Below are 21,972 nucleotides of genomic sequence, written 5' to 3' on the forward strand. Positions count from 1 at the left end.
ATTCTGTATGTATTCTTGTAAAACCCCTCTGGACACTCTCCAGAGCTAGCACATCCTCAGATATGATGCCCAAACTTGCTAATCTTGCCGTGTATGTTCTCATCCAAATCATTGATGCAGATAACAAAACAGTAACGGGCCCAGCACCGAACCCTGAGGCCCACCACTAGTCACAGGGTTCCAGTCTGAGAAGCAACCTACCACCATCACTCTCTGCTTCCTTCCATGAAGCCAATTTTCTATCCATTCAGCTATCTCTCCTTGGATCCTATGCGATCTAACCTTCTAGAGCAGCCTACCATGCAGAATGCTTTGCTGAATGCTTTCCATATATACATGTACAGCTCTGCCCTCATCGACCTTTTTGGTCACGTCTTCAAAGAACTCAGATTTGTGAGACACGACCTCCCACATACAAAACCATGCTGACCATCCCTAATCAGGCCTTGTCCATCTAAATGCCTGTATATCCTATCCCTTGGAGTGCCCTGTGGTAACTTACCAACTACAGATGTTGAGCTCACCAGCCTATCGTTCCCAGCATTTTCCGTGCAGCCCTTCTTGAATAGAGGCACCACATTTGCCACCCTCCAGTCTTCCGGCACCTCTCCTGTATTTAAAGACGACTCGTAAATTTCCTCTCTGGTTTCCCACAATGTACTCGGATATATCTGATCAGGCCCTGGAGATTTGTCCACCTTCAAACGTGGTAGTACCTTCAGCACCTCTTTGACCATAACACAGACCAAGGCACTTCATTTGACTGTCCTCCTGTTTAAGAATAAGGGGCCACAGTTTAAGAATAAGGGGTAAGCCATTTAGAACGGAGACGAGGAAACACTTTTTCTCACAGAGAGTTGTGAGTCTGTGGAATTCTCTGCCTCAGAGAGCGGTGGAGGCTGGCTTTCTGGATACTTTCAAGAGAGAGCTAGATACGGCTCTTAAAGATAGTGGAGTCAGGGCATATGGGGAGTAGGCAAGAATGGGATACTGATTGGGGATGATCAGCCATGATCATATTGAATGGCGGTGCTGGCTCGAAGGGCCGAATGGCCTACTCCTCCACCTATTGTCTATTGTCTTTCCCCTTTGTAAATACAGAGGAGAAATACTCATTGTGGACCTTGCCTGTTTCCTGTGGCTCCACACAGAGTTGCCCGCTTTGATTCCTGAGAGCTCTGTCTCTGTCTCTCTTTTTTATATATTTGTAAAATCTCTTGAGATTGTCCTTAATGCTATCAGCCACAGTTATCTCCTGGCCCCTTTTTGCCCTTCTGATTTCCTTTTTTACTTCCCAAAACTCCTCCAGGAATACACTTGATCCCAGCTTCCGATACGTGTCCCATGTGTCCTTCTTATTCTTGACCAATGCCTCAATTTTCCTCGTCATCCAAGCTTCCTTACGTTTGCCTGCCCTGCTCTTCACTCTAACAGGGACGTGCATATTCTGGGCTTTTGTCAGCACACTTTTAAAAATATCCCACTTGGCTCATGTTCATTTCCCCTCAAACAACCTGCTCCAATCAACTTGCGTGAGACCTTCTGTCATGCTCTCAAAGTTGGCCTTGCCCCAATTGAGCATTTTAACACATGGGCCCTCTCTGTCCCAATCCATAACTATCTTAAACCTAATCGTACAGTTGACATGTGTTTCAGTCATGGATACAAGTCCCAGTCGCTCGTACCTATCCATGCCCTAAGTTCATCCGCCTTACCCATCAGACCCCTTGCATTAAAATGTGTGGTTTAAACCAACTGCCCTTCCTCGCTCTCCGCCTTTCTCCTCTATTCTGACCTTTCTCTCACCACCCTCCATTCCAACTTCTAACCTCTCACCTGCTTCTATCCTAAATGAGATCCCAACCCCCTGCCAATCTAGTTTAAACCCACCCGTCTAGAATTAGCAACATGCCTGCCTGGTACCCCTCCAGTTTAGGTGCAACCCGTCCCTTTTATACAGGTCACCCTGCCCCAGAAGAGATCCCAGTGGTCCAGAAATCTAATTCCCTGCCCCCTGCACCAACTCCTCAGCCACACATTCATCTCCCCTATCTTTCTGCTTTTACCCTCACTAGCATGAGGTACTGTAAGCAAACCAGAGATAACTACCCTGGAGGTCCTGCTTTTCTGCATTTTACCTTATTCCCTACACTCATATTGCAGAACCTCCACCCTCTTCCTACCTATATCGTTTGTACCAACATGCACAACAACTTCCGGCTTCTCCCCCTCCATCTTGAGGATGTCATGCAGCGGCTCAGAGGTCCTGGACCCTGGCACTAGGGGGGCAGCATACCATCCTAGAGACTCAACCGCAGCCACACAATCTCCTGTCCACACCCCTATCGAGTCACCCACCACTATGGCTCTGCCTGACGTCGTTCTTCCCTGTTGAGCCTCAGTGCCAGGGTTGGGGTCACAGCCCTGGCTGCTACTTGAGGTTTTGCCCATCCCAACAGCTCCCGAGAGTGTACCTATTTTGAAGAGGAACAGCCAGAGATCTCCTGCACTCCATGTTTAATTCCCTTCTTTGTCGTCACCCACCTTCACACTTCTTGCATCCTCGCTGTGATGACCTCGCTATAGGTCCTATCCAGGAAGCTTTTGTTTTCCTGGATGGCAGAGAGCAAGGAAGGGCAGTGGTTTCAACCACACATTTTAATGCAAGGGGCCCGACGGGTAAGGCAGATGAGCTTAGGGCATGGATAGAAACGTGCGACTGGGACATTGTAGCCATGACTGAAAGCTGTTGCTCCAGTTCCCAAACACGGTCCTTCAGGAGCTGCACCTGGACACAATATCCACGGGTGTAGTGGTCAGAGGCACCAGCAGTGTCCGTCATCCTACATCCTGCAAGAGACCACTGCAACAACTTGCCTGCCATTACCACTGTATCCAAATCATTAATGAAATAATGAGACACAGAGCTTATTCCCCTCTCTGCTGCTGATAGCTTCACCTCAGCCTCCTCGCCGAAGACTATCGAGCCTCAGCCTCACAATTGACCTCCCCACACCTCACCTCAACACAGCCTCTCACCCAACATGGCTGCTCCACTGACTCTGCCTTCTCCTTATTTGCTCCTCAGTAATTTACAGATTTTATGTTGCAACCAGTCCATTGGTTACCTTTAAATTGCCTTTATTACCTTAAATTACTCTCACTTTCTCCTGGCTCCTGCAACAGCTCAGTTTAAACGCTGCCGCACTTTTTAAACTCCGGCCAAAGACAAGTACCGCTGACCTTTAAGTGCTGCCGCTCCTCGCCCTCTGTTTCTTCTGCTGACTCCCACAACTTCTCTCCAAAGTTTCTCGCCTCTTGCAGATTTGGATCAGAAATTACTCATTCTTCTTGACCTTTACCAAACCACTGTCCTGTATCTTTTTGCATTAATAAATAATAGAAACAACTCATTATGTTAATTTTGCAGTGGAGAGTGTTTAATTTTGAATTAGCAAGCAAGCATTGTGAAATGATAATAAATACAAGAAACACTCAGCTGGTCAGGAAGGAGTTGTGGAGAGAACGTTTTCAATCAAATTTCTGGAATGATATTTCAGTGTGCAGATATTAGCAACAGTTTGTACAGCTATCTCCACAGTCCTACGTTGGGTAAATAATTCATTTGGTTTCTGCTGCTTGTTGCTCATTGTTCCTCCCACTGCTCATCAAACCTCACCTGGTAGCTTTCACTCTGTATAAGTCTGTATTTAGGTCTGTGAGTGGCCACAAGGCTGCTATGGGATAGTGCAAATGCAAGCCAGGTATCTAGAACATTTCAGATGACAATTGAACTCTGGTGGGTGCTCTACAGGTTACATTGAATAGAACCTAGAGCAGGTTCTGATCAGTATTCTGGTGGTACAGAGAGCTCGCCTTGTCTTGGCATGAGTAACTATGATTCTTAAAGGTAGAAGGACTGAAGTAGATTACAGTAACTAGATTTCTAAACCAGTGAGCTGTACCTCTTGGCAAGTTATCTTAGCCTCTCGCCAATGTGACAAGTGGAGGTGGTTAACGTGGCAGGTTGAGAACCCACCCCTGGGGTGATAGTGACAAGTGTGCCTGGGGCAGAGACAAATGGAATAATTAAGGGCCTGCATCGCCCAATTGCCGCCCTGGAAATGCGTACCATGGACCAACAACCCTCCAGATGTGCCGGCAGCCACCTTGTGAGAGTGAATACTGCAAGCCTGGGATGGTTCTGCCTCGGTCCACCAACGAACCATATCAAATGGTGACGTTGCTGGATGACGGGGATAATCTCAGCTCGACCCTGTTTTGAAGGGAATGAGTTTCAGCTATGAAGGACATTAGCTTGGATAACTGATGCTGGATGAATGGATTACTAATGTACCCTGCTAGTAAACCCTAAAGAATGCCTGATTCTGTCTACAAGATTGGCCACATGACATTACAAACAGCCATTACATCTTGGTCAGTACCGATACCGCTCCTATTGCTTGTGACGGAGCTGGATAGTCAAACATGTGCATTAACCCTCAGAAGGTGCACTCAATCCCCAGTGTTTCAATAGCCAGATATCTCAGCATTTCTGGATGCAACTCAATTGCTTAAAAAAAAAAGTAACCTTTATCAAAAAATAAATTCTTCAATATTTCTATTATAATTCAAGGTTTCATTGAAAGTCAGTTTCCCATGCTATTTATCTTTGCCTCGCAGTTCTCTCTCCCACAATGGTCCAAACTCTTTTCTCTAACTCACTCCAGTGAGGCTGGACCGCAAGCAACAATGTAGATTCAACCTACTTGGAACTATCTTCATTTCTCAATATACTGGTCTTAAAAAGGTTTGCAATTCCTTCTCAGTAGCTGGGTGTTTCTCTGAAGATAACTGGCCATTCCTGGCCATCATTAGTCACAGTCCACATGCTGATGATGCTAATGGTGTTTGTTGTGTGGTGGGGGAGCGGTGTGGAACTGGCTGAATGTAAGAGAAGTGATAATGAAGGATTGGTGATATATTGCATGGTGTTCCCAGGTACTGAGGGTTTTGGCCCGAAACGTTGCCTATTTCCTTCGCTCCATAGATGCTGCTGCACCCACTGAGTTTCTCCAGCATTTTTGTGTACCTTCGATTTTCCACCATCTGCAGTTCCTTCTTAAACTCTTAAATACTTGTTGTCCTTGTCCCTCTTGACAGTCCAGGCTGCTGGAGAACTTTGGTAGGTTGCGATAATTGAATTGAGTGACAGATCGCCAGTGATGGTGAGAGTGAATGCTTTGGGTGGTTGATGGAGAACTCTGCTTTGTCCTGGATTGTGTGGGAACCTCCGTTTCTGGAACTGCACTCACGCAGGCAGGCAGGTGGAGAGTATTCCATCCCATTTTAGAATTATCTCCTGAAGATGGTGAAAATCTTTTGTGGAGTGAGGAGATGAATCACTCACCACAGCCTCTGGCTTGCACTTGTAACCATTTATGAAGCACAGACTCCAGGCTTCAGAGGCAGGGTCAGGTGGGGTCCACATAGCATGTTGCCCAGTTGATTCTGAGATTCCAGTTTATTTCCTTCAGTCCAGGTGGCAGGCACCATATTCGAGATGGCAGCATCAGTTGCGTGGGAAAGAATGACTATTCCACAGTTTAATTATCACATCTGGCTCATTGTAAGAGCAAAGAGAATTGGTGGTTCCATAATTAGTTAATCATTTCACTTGGAAGTTGACCTTTCACTTGGAAGTTGGAGGTTTCCAGTGAATCTCCGTGACTTCCTTGTTTCAGACAGGAACGTCAGAGCAGCCCGTGGTCGAAACAGCACAGCTGACTACAGGATCTATGTAAGCAGTTTCAATAACGGATAACATCTATTGCATTTACACAGTGCATGATCACATCAAAACATTTCACAGTTTCACATCATTCATTTCTTTAGCAGTGCAGTGACTGAGGTTAATCAGACGAATTGATTTAAAATAAATTATTAAGAATAAATAAATATATAAGGACAGGTGGTGTGAAGTGATTAGAGATGCTCTTCCAGCGCTTATCATTTTCAGCTAAGGGTTACAGCTCTGTGATCCAAGTAACATAACAGACCAGGGTGTAGTTTCTGTCCAGTGACAGCATGACAAGACAAGCAGACGCCAGTGGCAATGCCGTGTTGTCGAGGTCTACAGGGGCACAACAAGCTGCCGCCTGCAGGCTGTTACATTTCTGTTTCTGCCAGCAGAGAATCTTCCAGGCCCGTTGACATGAGGATAGTCGGTGATGCTTGATCTGATGAAATAGAGATAAGAGCAGTCAGAACCCGCAGAGAGGAGGAGGCTTCATCAAAATAACATTCCTTGCTTTTTGGAACCGGTCCCTATAATAATAATATAATAATAATATATTTTATTGTCATTGCATGTCAGTGCAACGAGATTTAGTATGCAGCTCCAACCGATGTAAAATTAGAGTAAAATAAATAAATAGCTGTGTGACGTGACCATCTGAGAGAGACAGTTCAGGGTGGGTGGGGGGCACTCAGCAGGGCCGGTTCAGAGCCGCTATAGCTCTGGGAATAAAGCTGTTTCTGAGTCTGGAGGTTCGGGCGTAGAAGGCCTTGTAACGTCTGCCGGAGGGAAGTAGTCCGAACAGTCCATTACAAGGGTGTGAGGAGTCTTTATGGATGCTGACGGCCTTCCTGATGCAAGTGGTACTGATTCAGAACCATTTATTATTCACCCCAGATGACCTGCAGAATGGGATCAGAGCCACAGAAGCCAGAGTAATGGGGTTCATGAATCCAAAGTCAAATATTTGGGTCGGATGAAAATTAGGTATTGCTTTTGGGTTATATTCCATGTGACCAGATTCATAACATTCATAAAAGTACGAGATCCAACATGCAAACATATAAATTACTAGCTGGCAACTTGAACCAGCTCTGCTACACAATAATGTCACAGCTAATTTTCTTTAACCTCAAATCCACATTCCCATCTACTTTCTCCCTCTGGATATCAACATCTACCCACTTCTGTCTTAAATATATGTTTCGTTATGGTTTGACTGGATGGTGCACAAACAAGACTTTCTACAGTATCTCAGAACAAGCCAATAAGACCCATCTGAAGAAGGTCTCAACCCGAAACGTCACCCATTCCTTCTATCCAGAGATGCTGCCTGTCCCGCTGAGTTACTCCAGCATTTTGTGTCTATCTTTGGTTTAAACCAGCAGCTGCAGTTCCTCCCTTCGCAAGCCAACACCAATATTGCATCTCATTTCCCAGGAATTTTTCACTCCTCAGAATCTTTTGTGTTTCAATCATCACGTCTCGTTCTACTAAATTCCAGAGGATGAAAGCCAAGCTTGTCCAATTTTTCCTCGTAAAACAACCAATCCATTCCAGGCATTGGTCTGGGTAAGTCTTTTCTGAACAGCTTCCAACTCATTTGCATGCTTCCGAAAACTAAAAAAACAATACTATTCACAGTACTCCATATCTGATCTCACCAATCCTCTCGACAACTAAAGCGTAACTTCGCAGATATTGTTTTCAATTCCCTTGGCAATAAATCATTAACTTTCTACCACATTTCTCAATTACTCCTTTTACTTGTATACCAATATTCAGCCAGTCAAGCACTAGTGTATCCATATTCGTCTGCTCTGCAGAACTCTACATTCCGTCACAGTATTCAGATAATATTATCATTCATTTGTTAATGGAATATTTTATATTTTGACATAATAGTCATAGAATGAAACAGCGTGGGAACAGGCCCTTCGGCCCAACTTTCCCACACCGGCCAACATGTCCCAGCTACACTAGTCCCACCTACCCGCATTTGGTCCATATCATATAACCATATAACAATTACAGCACGGAAACAGGCCATCTCAACCCTTCTAGTCCGTGCCGAACACGTATTCTCCCCTAGTCCCATATACCTGCGCTCAGACCATAACCCTCCATTCCTTTCCCGTCCATATAACTATCCAATTTATTTTTAAATTATAAAAACGAACCTACCTCCATCACCTTCACTGGAAGCTCATTCCACACAGCCACCACTCTCTGAGTAAAGAGGTTCCCCCTCATGTTACCCCTAAACTTCTGTCCCTTAATTCTGAAGTCATGTCCTCTTGTTTGAATCTTCCCTATTCTCAAAGGGAAAAGCTTGTCCACATCAATTCTGTCTATCCCTCTCATCATTTTAAAGACCTCTATCAAGTCCCCCCTTAACCTTCTGCGCTCCAGAGAATAAAGACCTAACTTATTCAACCTTTCTCTGTAACTTAGTTGTTGAAACCCAGGCACCATTCTAGTAAATCTCCTCTGTACTCTCTCTATTTTGTTGACATCCTTCCTATAATTGGGCGACCAAAATTGTACACCATACTCCAGATTTGGTCTCACCAATGCCTTGTACAATTTTAACATTACATCCCAGCTTCTATACTCAATGCTCTGATTTATAAAGGCTAGCATACCAAAAGCTTTGTATGCATTGAAACTGGCTCAGGGAAGCTGCATAGACCAGGCAGGGCAGATCTAAACAAGGCCCAGTGCCAATAGTCATCCAGGAGGAGTTGCATTGGGGGAGGGTTTAAATGAGTTGGCAGGAGATGGAAATCTGGTAGCAGGACAGAGGGAGGCAAAGTTGGATGGTGAAGGCAGAGATTTATGAAGCAAATCTCAAGACCAGACACAACAGCCTGGAAAAAGGAATCGAAGAAGCTTGATAGCACTTAATTGTTTATATTTGATGTAAAGAGGCTGGAAATTAAGAAAGGATTTGCGGGCATTGATAGACATTTAGGAGTAGCATTGTGATTTTACTGTAACATGGCATAAAGCTGAGCAGCAACAGTAGTTAACTAATGTTTATTACAGATATGATTGGGTGCAGCTAATAATACAAGATTGAGCAGTATTAACATTGGCTAAGGAATGATTACAGTATTGAAATAGATAATGTGCTGGGATGGGAAGGCAAAGGTTCGGACCAGCAATTCTCAAAAGAAGGGCCAGGCATGGAGAGCTTAAGGAATATAATGACGTTTTCCTGATGGAATACCCTTCTGGGCTAAAGTGTGTTTATTTCAATGCAAGGAGTATGGTCGATAAAGCAGATGAAGTTTGTGCCTGGAACAGAGCCTGGGATAATGTTGTGGTTATCACAAAGACTGGTGGCTCAACGTTTCAATGTTACAGATGTGAGAGAGGGGGGTAAATGTGGTGGAGGAGTTGATCTACTCATAGTCATAGAGTAATACAGTGTGGAAACAGGTCCTTCAGCCTAACTTGCCCACACTGGCCAACAATGTCCCAGCTGCACTAGTCCCACCTGTCCACATTTGGCACATATCCCTTCAAACCTGTCCTATCCATGTACCTGTCTAAATGTCTCTTAAAATTGGGGATAATTCCTGCCTCAACTACCTCCTCTGGCAGTTTGTCCCACACACCCAACTCCCTTTGTGTGAAAAAGTGACCCCTCAGATTACTATTAAAACTTTTCCTCTTAAATTTTTTCTCCTTCACCTTAAACCTCTGTCCTCTGGTCCTCGATTCATCTACTCTGAGCAAGAGACTCTGTATCTACCCAATCTATTCCTCATGATTCTATACACCTCTATAAGGTCATTTCTCACCCTCCTGCGCTCCAAGGAAGAGAGACCCAGCCTACTCAACCGCTCCCTACAGCTCTGATTCTCTAGTCCTGGCAACATCCTCGTAAATCGTCCCTATATCCTTTCCATCTACTAATCAGAGGAAATGTCATGGTGGCATTCAGAGGACATACTGGAGGATTCGTCTGTTGAGGCAACATGGGTGGAGCTCAAAAGTAAGAAAGGTGCAATCACTCCAACGGGATTGTACTAGAGGCATCCCAATAGACAACAGGAGGTAAAAGAACAGATATGTAGACAAATAAGTGAAATATGCAAGAGCAACAGGGTTGTCAGTGGGTGATTTTAACTTCACTAATATTGACTAGGACTTTGACTGAGTGCAAAAGACTTAGATGGGGCAGAATTTGTTAGGTGCTGGGGTTTCCTAAAACTAGGAGGGACCACAATGGCATTGAGTTGGGAAACAAGCCTGGCCAGGAAACTGATGTTTCAGTGGAAGAGTACTTTGGGGATAGTGATCTTAACTCCATAGATTTTAAGATTGTTGTGAATAGGGATAAGTCCGGACCTTGAGGAAGGTACTAAATTGGAGTAAAGCATTTTATAATGTTATTAGGCAGGAGTTAGGGTAATTGGGCATCTGATACGTCAGAATCGTTTAAAGACCTGCTGATCAAAGTTCGGACAAAATGTAGGAAGGAACTGTCTGAAGAAGGGTCTCGACCTGAAACGTCACCCATTCCTTCTCTCTGGAGATGCTGCCTGTGCCGCTGAGTTACTCCAGCATTTTGTCTCTATCTTTGATCAAAGTTCGGGTCTGACATGTTCCAGTTAGGAGGAAGGATAAGGATGGAAATGAAAGGGAACCATGGGTGACTAAAGAGTTTGTCAATTTGCTCAAAAAGAAAAATGGCTATGCATGTTTTAAGACGAGGATAACAGACAGGGACTTTGAGAAAATGAAGCTAGTAGGATTGAACTCACGCCAGTCATTAGAAGGGCAACAGGGAACATGAAATAACTTGTAGAGTCGATTTAAAGAAAATACATACATTAAAAACAAGAGAGTAACCAAGGTGAAGTTATGACCATTCAAGAATAAAGGAAGCAATTTGTGCTTAGTCAGAGGATGTAGGCAAGAGACTAAACAAGTATTTTGCATCTGTATTCATCCATGAGAAGGACAGGGAAGACAGTGAGATGTGTGTGGAGAACAGTAATATGCAATGGCAGTTTGCAATCAAGAAGGATGCGGTGTTGGGACTCTTGAAGCGCATTAAGATGAATAAATCCCCAGTGTTTGATGGAATCTATTGTGGAATATTGACAGGCAAGAGAGGAATTGCTGGAGCATTGCTGGAGCATTGACGAAGATCTTTGCAGCTTCTGAACCTTCTGAATGTTGTGGTCGGCAGGGCAGTACTCTGCATATCGCCAACTTGGACATTTTTATCAAGCCAATTAATCAAGCCAATTCACCTACAAACCTGCACGTCTTTGGATTGTGGGAGGAAACCGAAGATCTCGGAGAAAACCCACGCCGGTCACGGGGAGAACATACAAACTCCGTACAGACAGCACCCGTAGTCGGGATCGAACCCGGGTCTCTGGCGCTGCATTTTGCTGTAAGGCAGCAACTCTACCGCTGTGCCACCATGACTGCATCTTCTCCAGCCACAGGCAAGGTACCAGAGGACTGGAGGGTAGCCAACATTGTTGCATTGTTTAAGAATTAAAGTTGAGAGAATCCACAAATTATAGGTTGGTGAGTGGTAGGGAAGCTGTCGGAGAGAATTCTTTGAGATGGGATTCACTCCCATTTGCAAGAGAATATGCGAATTAGGGACAGTCAGCATGGCTTTGTACACCGCATGTCATGTTTTACTAACGTGATAAAAAATATTGAGAAGGGAACGAGGGTGATCGATGATGGTAAGGCAGTGGATGTTGATCACATGGATTTTAGTAAAGCATTTGATAGAATCCCCCATGGTAGGCTGATGCAGAAGATTAAGACGCCCAGGACTAACCGTGAACTGGTTGTATGGATTCAGAACTGGCTGACGAATGGAAGACAGAGGGTTGTGATGGAAGGACAATTTTCAGGCTGGAGGTCTGTGATCAATGGAGTTTGCAGGGATCTATGTTGAGACCTCAGATGGACGCAAAATGGTGATGTAACTCAGCGGGACAGGCAGCATCTCTGGAGAGAGTGTATGGGTGACGTTTCGGATCGAGACCCTTCTTCAAACGTATTGTTTGTGATATATATAAATGACAAATTGAAACCTAGATTGATTGTGCAGTAAGTTTGCAGATGAAACCAAGATTGCTGAAGTCATGGGCTGTGAGGAAGGCTGTCAAGGAATATAGCAGGATATAGATCAGCTACTGAAGTGGGCAGAGAAATGGCAGATGGAGTTTAATCTGACCATGTGTGAGGTGTTGCACCGTGGGAGGTTGAATGCAAGGGGAAAATGTACAATTAATGCCATGACATTTAACACCATTGATGTACAGAGAGATCTTGGGGTCCACGGCCATGACTTCCTGAAAATGCCAACACTTGTAGATAGTGTGGTAAAGAGATATATGGTATGTTTGCCTTGCTTTGGTGGGGCATTGAGTATAAAAGTTTGGAACTCATGATGCAGCTTTATAGGACTTTGATGATTAAACTGTATTTGGAGTATTGCACGCAGTTCTGGTCACCCCATTACAGGAAAAACATGCAAAGCGTGCAGAGGAACATGTTTACCTGTCTGATGTGTGAATTAGGGGTTATTAGCTACAGGGAGAAGAAGGACAGACTTGGATTGAGGGGAGACATGAAGGAAGAATATAAAATTGAGAGGCACGGACAGGGTACAGTCAGAACCTTTTTCCTAGGATAGAAATATCTGATACTGGAGAGAAGAGCTTTAAGAGATGGGAACATTTAAAAGTAAATGGTTGTTTACACAGAGGATGGTGAGTGCATGGATCACGCTGCCAGAGATGGCAGTGGAGGCAGATATGATAGTGGCATTTAATAGACTTTTGGACAGGCACATGGATATAGAGGGATGCGGGTTATGTGCAGGTAGATAAGAGTTGATCTTGGCATGATGTTTGGCACAGATATTGTTCATTATTCTATGGCTGTGACCCATTTAAATAATCTCACGGTTTTGAGAAACCCAGATATCCTTCTCTGTTTCTCCATCTTCTTGCTCTTCATTCTCATGATCCTCCTCTTCTTCTCCTTCAGACAGAAGATCTGAGATTTGCTGCTGCAGCTCCAAGCTGATGTTGTTCTCCGCAAGGATGAGGCTCCGCATGGAGGTGGGATAATTCTGCACCATATCCAGAAATATCTGAGAGGCAGAGCAAAACCAGAATCATGACACTGTTCAAGCTATAGCAACATCCTAGCCTTGTCCCGATTAATATTCACCAATGGATACTTTTTATAAATCTTCATGATTGGAAGATCTCAGATGCAGTAATGGAAACCCACTTATTTTACCAATCTTTTCAACACAGTCAGAGCCTTTTCCCCCATGGCGGAATGTTGAAGAGCAGAGGGCACAGGTCAGAGGGAAAATGTTTCTATGAGATGACAGAGAGAGTGGTGCGTGCCTGGAACATGGTGTCAGGGGTAATGGTGGAAGCACATATGTATATAGGCACATGGATATACAGGGAATGGAATAATATGGATCACATGCAGGCAGGAGATTAACGGCATCATGTTCGACACAGACATTGTTACATTCTACGTAACACCTACACTATCACTCCCCCTGTGATTTGATGTCAGATTTTGTTTAATATTGTTTTTGTGAAACCATATTAGATATGTTGCTGCATTGCATGACAGTGTCACCTTGGTGTAGGTATGTTGCCAAGCCTACCTGAAGCGTCGTTGAAAATCTGTCGCTGCGGGTGTGCGCGATTTTGGCGCCGTTTAGAGGGGGCGGGTTTAAAACGCGATTTTCTCTAGGCTGTTCAAATCGAAGATGTTCAGCCTAGTTAATTATTAACGAAAAATCGCTGGAAGACCCCGTCGCAAAAGCTATTATTAGTTTTAAAGGCCTCGTATAATAGTTATAGTAGTTTAAAAATCAATCTCTAAACCCGCGACCGCCAGCAACCGCAGGGTCCCATAGAGCAAACCACAGAAGGTATGTAGCTTATTTTTACATTAAAAAGGGCTTCTAAAGATCCCTTTATACAAAGTTTAATATTGCGAGTAGCTCATTTTGGGCCCATTATATCCCGCAGTATTTTTCTGGGCATTTGGGGCACAAATCTAGCGCAATGTGAACGTTCTAAACCAGCGCGTTCCACAGGGACCCACTGGAAAGCTGATTTAAATGGGCATTTATTTACAGCAATTGAGCACTAAATTCCTTCCATTTGGTCTATAAATTAATGTAAATGAGATTTAAAAATCATGTTTTATTGTGAATTATTTGTGAATATTATTTGGACATTTATACTAATTATATGCTTTAATTTCAGGTCATCCAAGTAAGATTATTTTATATTTGTTTCAGAATGCTTCAATCTATGATAACTGAAAATTTCATTCAGTTCTCTTAATTTTTAAGAAAGTTATGGGCTTTTGACTGTTCACGATCACAGCTTTTTTGTTATGTCCATAGAAAATCAATAGGGAACAGGATGCTCATTTCCGAGTATGAAAATGGCCATAACTTTTTAAATACTTGAGATATGAAAGTGAATTAGGTGTCAAATTAAACTTATTTTTATGCTTTATCTGATGGGATAAATTACAGACTTGATTTTTAAAATCTCAAAATTTTGTAACATTGCTACTTGGTGTCTTTGCATCTTTAACAAGAATTGTCTGAAACACAGATGTAACATGTGAAGCAGGACAAACAAAAGAAAAAAATAATGCATGGTTGAACAAATCTTGCCTAACTGGACTGATAGAATTTAGTGAGGAAGCACCAGGCAGGTTGATCAGGGAAACGATATTGACCTGGTATATATGAACTGAGAAAGGGCAGTAAAAGCCCCTTGTAATAAGCTTGTCATCAAAATTAAAGGTCACAGAACAAAATGGGCAAAAGCAGCAGGAAAATTGACAATGTAATAGGAATCAGAGCAGTTGTGAAAGGTTGTTTTCAGACTGGAGGCACATGTATTGCCCACTCCTAATTGGCAATACAGGTGCACAACCTTTTATCCGAAGATCCAAATAACGAAAACCTCCGAATAGCGGACATTTTTTCGGTCCTTGAAGAAAGGTCCTTGAAAACGTTCACCGAGGGCGGCCCGCAGAGGTGACAGCGGAACCTCCGGTCGGTCCTCCAACAAAGGGGAACTAAATCCCCATTCATAAAAGAGAAGGTGAGTGTATATTGCGCGGGAGGGTAGGAATCATTGTAAATCATTGCTTAAATGTTAGCCAGTTAGTTTGGTGGGCTTTTGGGGGGGAACTTTAATTCTTAGTCCCCTACCTGGTCGGAGAAGCGGGGAGCAGACAATGCCTTACCGGGTCGCCGTGCAGTAAGCTCCGGACCGCTGTGCCGCGGCTCCCAACATCGTGGAGCTGGGGCTGTGGCCGGCTGCGCTGGATTTGGATTTGTAGCGCCGCGCAGCCAGGGGTAGAGTTCGCCGTGGTCGGAGCTACAACCGGCACCGCCCGTGGCCGGACCACCGCAGCCCCAGCTCCACGATGTTGGGAGCCGCGGCCCACAGCGGTCCGGGCTGCGGTGGTCCAGCCACGGGCGGCGCCGGTTGTAGCTCCGACCACGGCGAACTCTACCCCTGGCTGCGCGGCGCTACAAATCCAAATCCAGCGCAGCCGGCCACAGCCCCAGCTCTGTGATGTGGGAGCCGCGGCACAGTACTGCACGGCGACCCGGAAAGGCATTGCCCGCTCCCCGCCTCTCTGACCAGGTAGGGGACTAAGAATTAAAGTTCCCCCCTTCACCCCCACCACATAAAATCCCTCCAAACTAACTGACTAACATTTAAGCAATGATTTACAATGATTCCCCGGTCACCGGGGAGGAGGCAGCCGCTGCAGACTTTCCAAGCCGCCAGCGCTACCTACCTAATCTACGCTAAAAATCTTCCATTCCGAAACCCGAAAATGTCCGATATCCGAAATGTGTCTGGTCCCAAGGCTTTCGGATAAAAGGTTGTGCACCTGTACCTCACAATTCATGCCAATGATAGGACTGTTTCAGGCACATATATGTTGGTGCGTTCAATTACAACTGAAAACCCCTTGTTCTCGTCCCTCATCATGTTACATACTGATGCTGGCAAGCTTGCTCCTTTAACCTCCCTTCTATTTACAGACCCATCCACTCATGGGATTTATCTTCTGGTCTACTCTCTATGAAAATGGGATGTGTTCACCTCCACCTATGACTGGAGGATATCGATTTAATGTGAAGGGGAAAAGATTTAATGGAAATCTGATGAGTAACTTTTCACACAAAGGGGGGTGGGTGTATGGAACAAGCTGCCAAAGGAGGTTGGGACTATCCCAATGTTTAAGAAACAGTTAGACAGGTACATGGATTGGACAAGTTTGGAGGGATATGGACCAAACGTGGGCAGGTGTAGCTGGGACATGTTGGCCAGTGTGGGGGGCACGTTGGGTCGATGGGCCTGTTTCCACCAGGTATCACTCTATGAACTATGTTCAGATACTGTCAGCTGTGCATACATCATCATTCATTTGGTAGTTCTTTCCTTTTGCAACCATTTCAGATGTGGAACCTCTATTGGGATCTCTATTAAGTGACACCACAAATCCTGGAAAACATGTAACATAAAAATACTGGCATAACATTCATGACAATCTAAAACTACACTATTGAGGGTATCACTAGCAATATTATTAAGATGACAAGTCTGCTTCAACATGATCAAAATAAAGGAGTAAGGAAGCAGGGTGGAGCACACATCCCTGCACTATTGTCAGTGATACCCTTAATATCGTAGTTTACTGGTTCTCATTAATATTTTGCCAGTTTGTTTATGCTACATGTACTCTGGGATTTTTAGTGCCACAAATAGATATCTCAAAGGATGTGGAGATGGTTGAGAGCTTCAAATTCCTAGATACAAACAGCAACAACAGTTTAACCTGGTCCAGCCATGGTCAAGAAAGCAGTGCAATGCCTCAACTTCCTCAGAAAACCACGGAGACTTGCCCTGTTTCCCCACTCCATGACACTATGGACGGTGACAACTGGACAATCATACTCCTTTGGTCAATTTCTGAATAAGAACAAGCATGTGTATACCTGAGCAGACTGATTTGTGAGGCCTGTTCCCTCCAGGTCCACCACCTCCAAAGTCCGACTGGAAGCCACAGCAACCGCTAACATCCCAGCAATGTGATCACCTGCGGGAAGCAAAGCCGGTATTGGATACAACGTGCAGAAATATAAAATGATTGAATAACTTAATCCTTCTGAGTGAGAGTTGCTCATTACTGGAGATATGGTCAGGCTAAATGTTCATGATCTAAAATGCAAAGGAACAAACATTTATTGCTGTGGATAGCTATCCCATCCTTTGTTAATCCGATATCTTTAAGAATAAATCACATGGTACCAGTGTTACAGATAGACCAGACCAAGGCACGAATGCTTCAAATGTTTTGAGTGGTTCTCTGGGGAAATGGATTAGCGTTGTCCAGAACCAGGGGTCACAGTTTAAGAAAAAGGGGTAGGCCATTTACGACTGAGATGAGGAAAAATGTCTTCACCCAGAGAGTTGTGAATCTATGGAATTCTCTGCCACAGAAGTCAATGGAGGCCAATTCACTGGACGTTTTCAAGAGAGAGTTAGATTTAGCTCTTAGGTCTAACGGAATCAAGGGATATGGGAGAAAAAGCAGGGACGGGGGACTGATTTGATGATCAGCCATGATCATATAGAATGGTGGTGCTGGCTCGAAGGGCCAAATGGCCTACTCCTGCACCCATTTCCTATGTTGAATCTTGTGACTATAAATCTGCTTTGACATTATCCAGAAAATAGCTGGGGTCTCTCAATAATTAAGTTATTTATTTAAGATTCAACTCTTTCACAGTATATTGTGTTGAAGCCTATATTGCAGCATCAAATTAAGGGAACAGAACCATTGTTTAGAATATCTTTCCTTCTTGGATTAAAGTGATAAGATAAAGGATATTAGTTGTCACCACAGATGCCAAGGACTCGTTCATCATCTGAGGAGACAGCTATATTATTCTTTCTGATATACGGACATCATGGGCGAGTGTCCAACATTTATTCTCCATCTCTAATTGCACTTGAATGGAAAGATAACTTCAAAGGCCTATTAAGACACATTTAAGATGTTATTGTGTGAAATGACAGATTTTCTTCTCTGAAGGACATTAATGAACGAGATGGGTTAATGCAAACGATGCAATGTGGGTTTTCGCCCACATTCCAAAAATGTGCAGGTTTGTAGGCTAATTAGCTTCTATAAATGTTCCCTAGTGTGTAGGATAGAACTAGTGTACAGGTGATCACCGCAGAAATGGTAGGTCAAAAGGCCTGTTTCCACATTGTATCTCTAAACTAATCTAAACTAAGGGGCATTGTTTGACATAAGAGGGCACCATTTGAAACAGTGATAGAGTCAATAAACAACAGACAATAGGTGCAGGAGTAGGCCATTTGGCCCTTCGAGCCAGCACCGCCATTCAATGTGATCATGGCTGATCATCCCCAATTAGTACCCCGTTCCTGCCTTCTCCCCATATCACCTGACTCCGCTATTTTTAAGAGCCCTATCTAGCTCTCTCTTGAAAGCATCCAGAGAACCTGCCTCCACCGCCCTCTGAGGCAGAGAATTCCACAGACTCACCACTCTCTGTGAGGAAAAAGTGTTTCCTCGTCTCCGTTCTAAATGACTTACCCCTTATTCTTAAACTGTGGCCCCTAGTCTGGACTCCCCCAACATTGGGAACATGTTTCCTGCCTCTAGTGTGTCCAAGCCCTTAACAATCTTATATGTTTCAATGAGAGAGTCAGGGAATCATACACCCTGTAAACAGGCTCCCTGGCCCAACTCCTTCATGTTATACAAGGTGCCCAATCTAAGCTAGTCCCATTTATCCATGTTTGGTCCATATCCTTCAAAACGTTTCCTATACATATACCTGTCTAAGGACATTCTTGCTATTGAGGGAGTGCAGCATAGGTTCACGAGGTTAATTCCCGGGATGGCGGGACTGTCATATGTTGATAGATTGGAACGGCTGGGCTTGTATACTCTGGAATTTAGAAGGATGAGAGGATATCTTATTGGAACATATAAGATTATTAAGAGATTGGACACTCTAGAGGCAGGAAACATGTTCCCGATGTTGGGTGAGTCCAGAACCAGGGGCCACAGTTTAAGAATAAGGTGTAGACCATTTAGAACAGAGATGAGGAAAAACGTTTTCACCCAGAAAATTGTAAATCTGTGGAATTCTCTGCCTCAGAAGGCAGTGGAGGCCAATTCTCTGGATGCTTTCAAGAGAGAGTTAGATAGAGCTCCTCTTAAAGATAGAGGAGTCAGGGGATATGGGGAGAAGGCATGAACGGGGTACTGATTGTTGATGATCAGCCATGATCACATTGAATGGCGGTGCTGGCTCGAAGGGCCGAATGGCCTACTCCTGCACCTATTGTCTATTGTCTTTTAAATGCTGTTATATAGTACCTGGTTCAACTACTTCCTCTGGTAGCGAATTCCATATACTTACCACCCTCTGGGTGAAAAAGGTTCTCCTATTAAATGTTGCACCTCTTGCCTTAAACCTATGTCTTCTGCCTCTTGATTCCCCTAACCTGGGTAATAGGCTTAGTGCATTTGCCTTGCGAATTCCTCTCTTGATTTTATACACCGCTTTAAGATCACTTCTCAGCATTCTGCGCTACAAGGAATAAAGCCCACCCTGCCCAACCTTTCCCTACAGCTCAGGCCCTCAGGCCATGGCAAAATCCTCATAAATCTTCTCGGCAATCTTTCCTGCTTGAAGACAACTTCCTGTAGCAGGATGGTCAAAAGTGACCACAACAATCCAAGTGCAGCCTCACTAACATCTTGTACAGTGCCCTCCATAATGTTGGGGACAAAGACCCACCATTTATTTATTTGCCTCTGTACTCCACAATTTGAGATTTGAAATAGAAAAAAATCACATGTGGTTAAAGTGCACATTGTCAGATTTTAATAAAGGCCATTTTTATACATTTTGGTTTCACCATGTAGAGATTACAGCTGTGTTTATACATAGTCCCCCCATTTCAGGGCACCATAATGTTTGGGACACATGGCTTCACAGGTGTTTTGTAATTGCTCAGGTGTGTTTAATTGCCTCCTTCATGCAGGTATAAGAGAACTCTCAGCACCTAGTCTTTCCTCCAGTCTTTCCATCACCTTTGGAAACTTTTATTGCTGTTTATCAACATGAGGACCAAAGTTGTGCCAATGAAAGTCAAATAAGTCATTATGAGACTGAGAAACAAGAATAAAACTGTTAGAGACTTCAGCCAAACCTTAGGCTTACCAAAATCAATTGTTTGGAACATAATTAAGAAGAAAGAGAGCACTGGTGAGCTGACTAATTGCAAATGGACTGACAGGCCAAGGAAGACATCTACAGCTGATGACAGAAGAATTCTCTCTATAATAAAGAAAAATCCCCAAACACCTGTCCGACAGATCACAAACACTCTTCAGGAGTCAATGTCTGCAGAAGACTTCATGAACTTCATGAACAGAAATACAGAGGCTACACTGCAAGGTGCAAACCACTGGTTAGCCGCAAAAATAGGATGGCCAGGTTGCAGTTTGCCAAGAAGTACTTAAAAGAGCAACCACAGTTCTGGTAAAAGGTCTTGTGGACAGATGAGATGAAGATTAACTTATATCAGAGTAATGGCAAGAGCAAAGTATGGAGGAGAGAAGGAACTACCCAAGATCCAAAGCATACCACCTCATCTGTGAAACACGGTGGTGGGGGTGTTATGGCCTGGGCATGTATGGCTGCTGAAGGAACTGGCTCATTTATCTTCATTGATGATACAACTGCTGATGGTAGTAGTATAATGAAATCTGTTGTGCTAAACACATCCTATCTGTTCAAGTTCAAACAAATGCCTCAAAACCCATTGGCCGGCATTCTACAGCAAGACAATGATCCCAAACATACTGCTAAAGCAACAAAGGAGTTTATCAAAGCCAAAAAATTGTCAATTCTTGAGTGGTCAAGTCAATCACCCGATCTGAACCCAATTGAGAAAACTGAAGGGGACTAGCCCTCAAAACAAGAATAAGCTAAAGATGGCTGCAATACAGGCCTGGCAGAGCATCACCAGAGAAGACACCCAGCAACTGGTGATGTCCATGAATCGCAGACTTCAAGCAGTCATTGCATGCAAAGGATAAACATACCTACTTTCATTTACATGACATTGCAGTGTCCCAAACATAAGGGTGCCCTGAAATTGGGGGACTATGTATAAACACTGCTGTAATTTCTACATGGTGAAACCAAAATGTATAAAAATGGCCTTTATTAAAATCTGACAATGTGCACCTTAACCACAGGTTATTTTTTCTATTACAAATCTCAAATTGTGGAGTACAGACACAAATAAATAAATGATGGGTCTTTGTCCCAAACATTATGGAGGGCACTGTACATCTGTACATAACATCCCAACTTTAAACTCAACCCAATTTCCTGGCGGAGGAAGGTCAATGTACCAACCTTCTTTACCACCCCATCTACCCAATTATGCCACTTTCAGGGAACTATATATCTGTACTTCTAGATCCCTCTGCTCTACAAATTCCCCTGGGCTCTACCTTGCCCTTATCTGCATTAACTCCATTAGTCATTCCTCAGCCCACTTGCCCAGCTGATCCAAGATCCTGCTGTCATTTTCAATAACCTTCTTCACTATGTATGATACCACTGACTTTAATGTCATCTGCAAACTTACTAATCATGCCTTATACATTCTCATCCAAATTTCTGATATAAACCACAATGGGCACATGACCCAACACTTACGCCTCCCCCCCCCCCCCCCCCCAAGTCATAATCTGAAAAATAACCTTCCATCAGCGTCCTCTGCTTCCTTCCCTGAAGCCAATTCTGTATTTCATCAGCTATCTCTCCTGGATCCCGTGCGATCTAACCTTGCAGAGCAGCCTACCATGCGGAACCTTATTAAGGGGCTTGCGGAAGTCCATATAGACAACGTAAATGGTCTTGTCCACGTAGTTGCTTCTTCAAAAAATTCAATTAAATGTATGAGCAGGCACAGGAGATTCATATATGTTTTTGGATGTCCAGCACCTCCTTAACCACAATGTGGATTATCCTCTCG

At 43.9% G+C, this 21,972-nt stretch overlaps 1 protein-coding gene across 1 annotated transcript in view; it reads right to left on the reverse strand.

Annotated features, from left to right (window-relative positions):
- Positions 1 to 3,418: 3,418 nt before the first annotated feature.
- The window catches only part of lrrc73 (leucine rich repeat containing 73), a 35,575-nt gene continuing 17,021 nt past the window's right edge, over positions 3,419 to 21,972 (reverse strand). Inside the window, exons 4-6 of the mRNA XM_033020526.1 lie at positions 16,869 to 16,969; positions 12,755 to 12,944; positions 3,419 to 6,239 (exon numbers count right to left, since the gene is read on the reverse strand). Coding sequence (XP_032876417.1) covers positions 6,169 to 6,239; positions 12,755 to 12,944; positions 16,869 to 16,969 — 362 coding nt within the window. The 3' untranslated portion in view covers positions 3,419 to 6,168. The remainder of the gene's footprint in view (positions 6,240 to 12,754; positions 12,945 to 16,868; positions 16,970 to 21,972) is intronic.

This window comes from Amblyraja radiata, chromosome 5 (genome assembly GCF_010909765.2).
Source record: "Amblyraja radiata isolate CabotCenter1 chromosome 5, sAmbRad1.1.pri, whole genome shotgun sequence".
NCBI lineage: Eukaryota > Metazoa > Chordata > Chondrichthyes > Rajiformes > Rajidae > Amblyraja > Amblyraja radiata.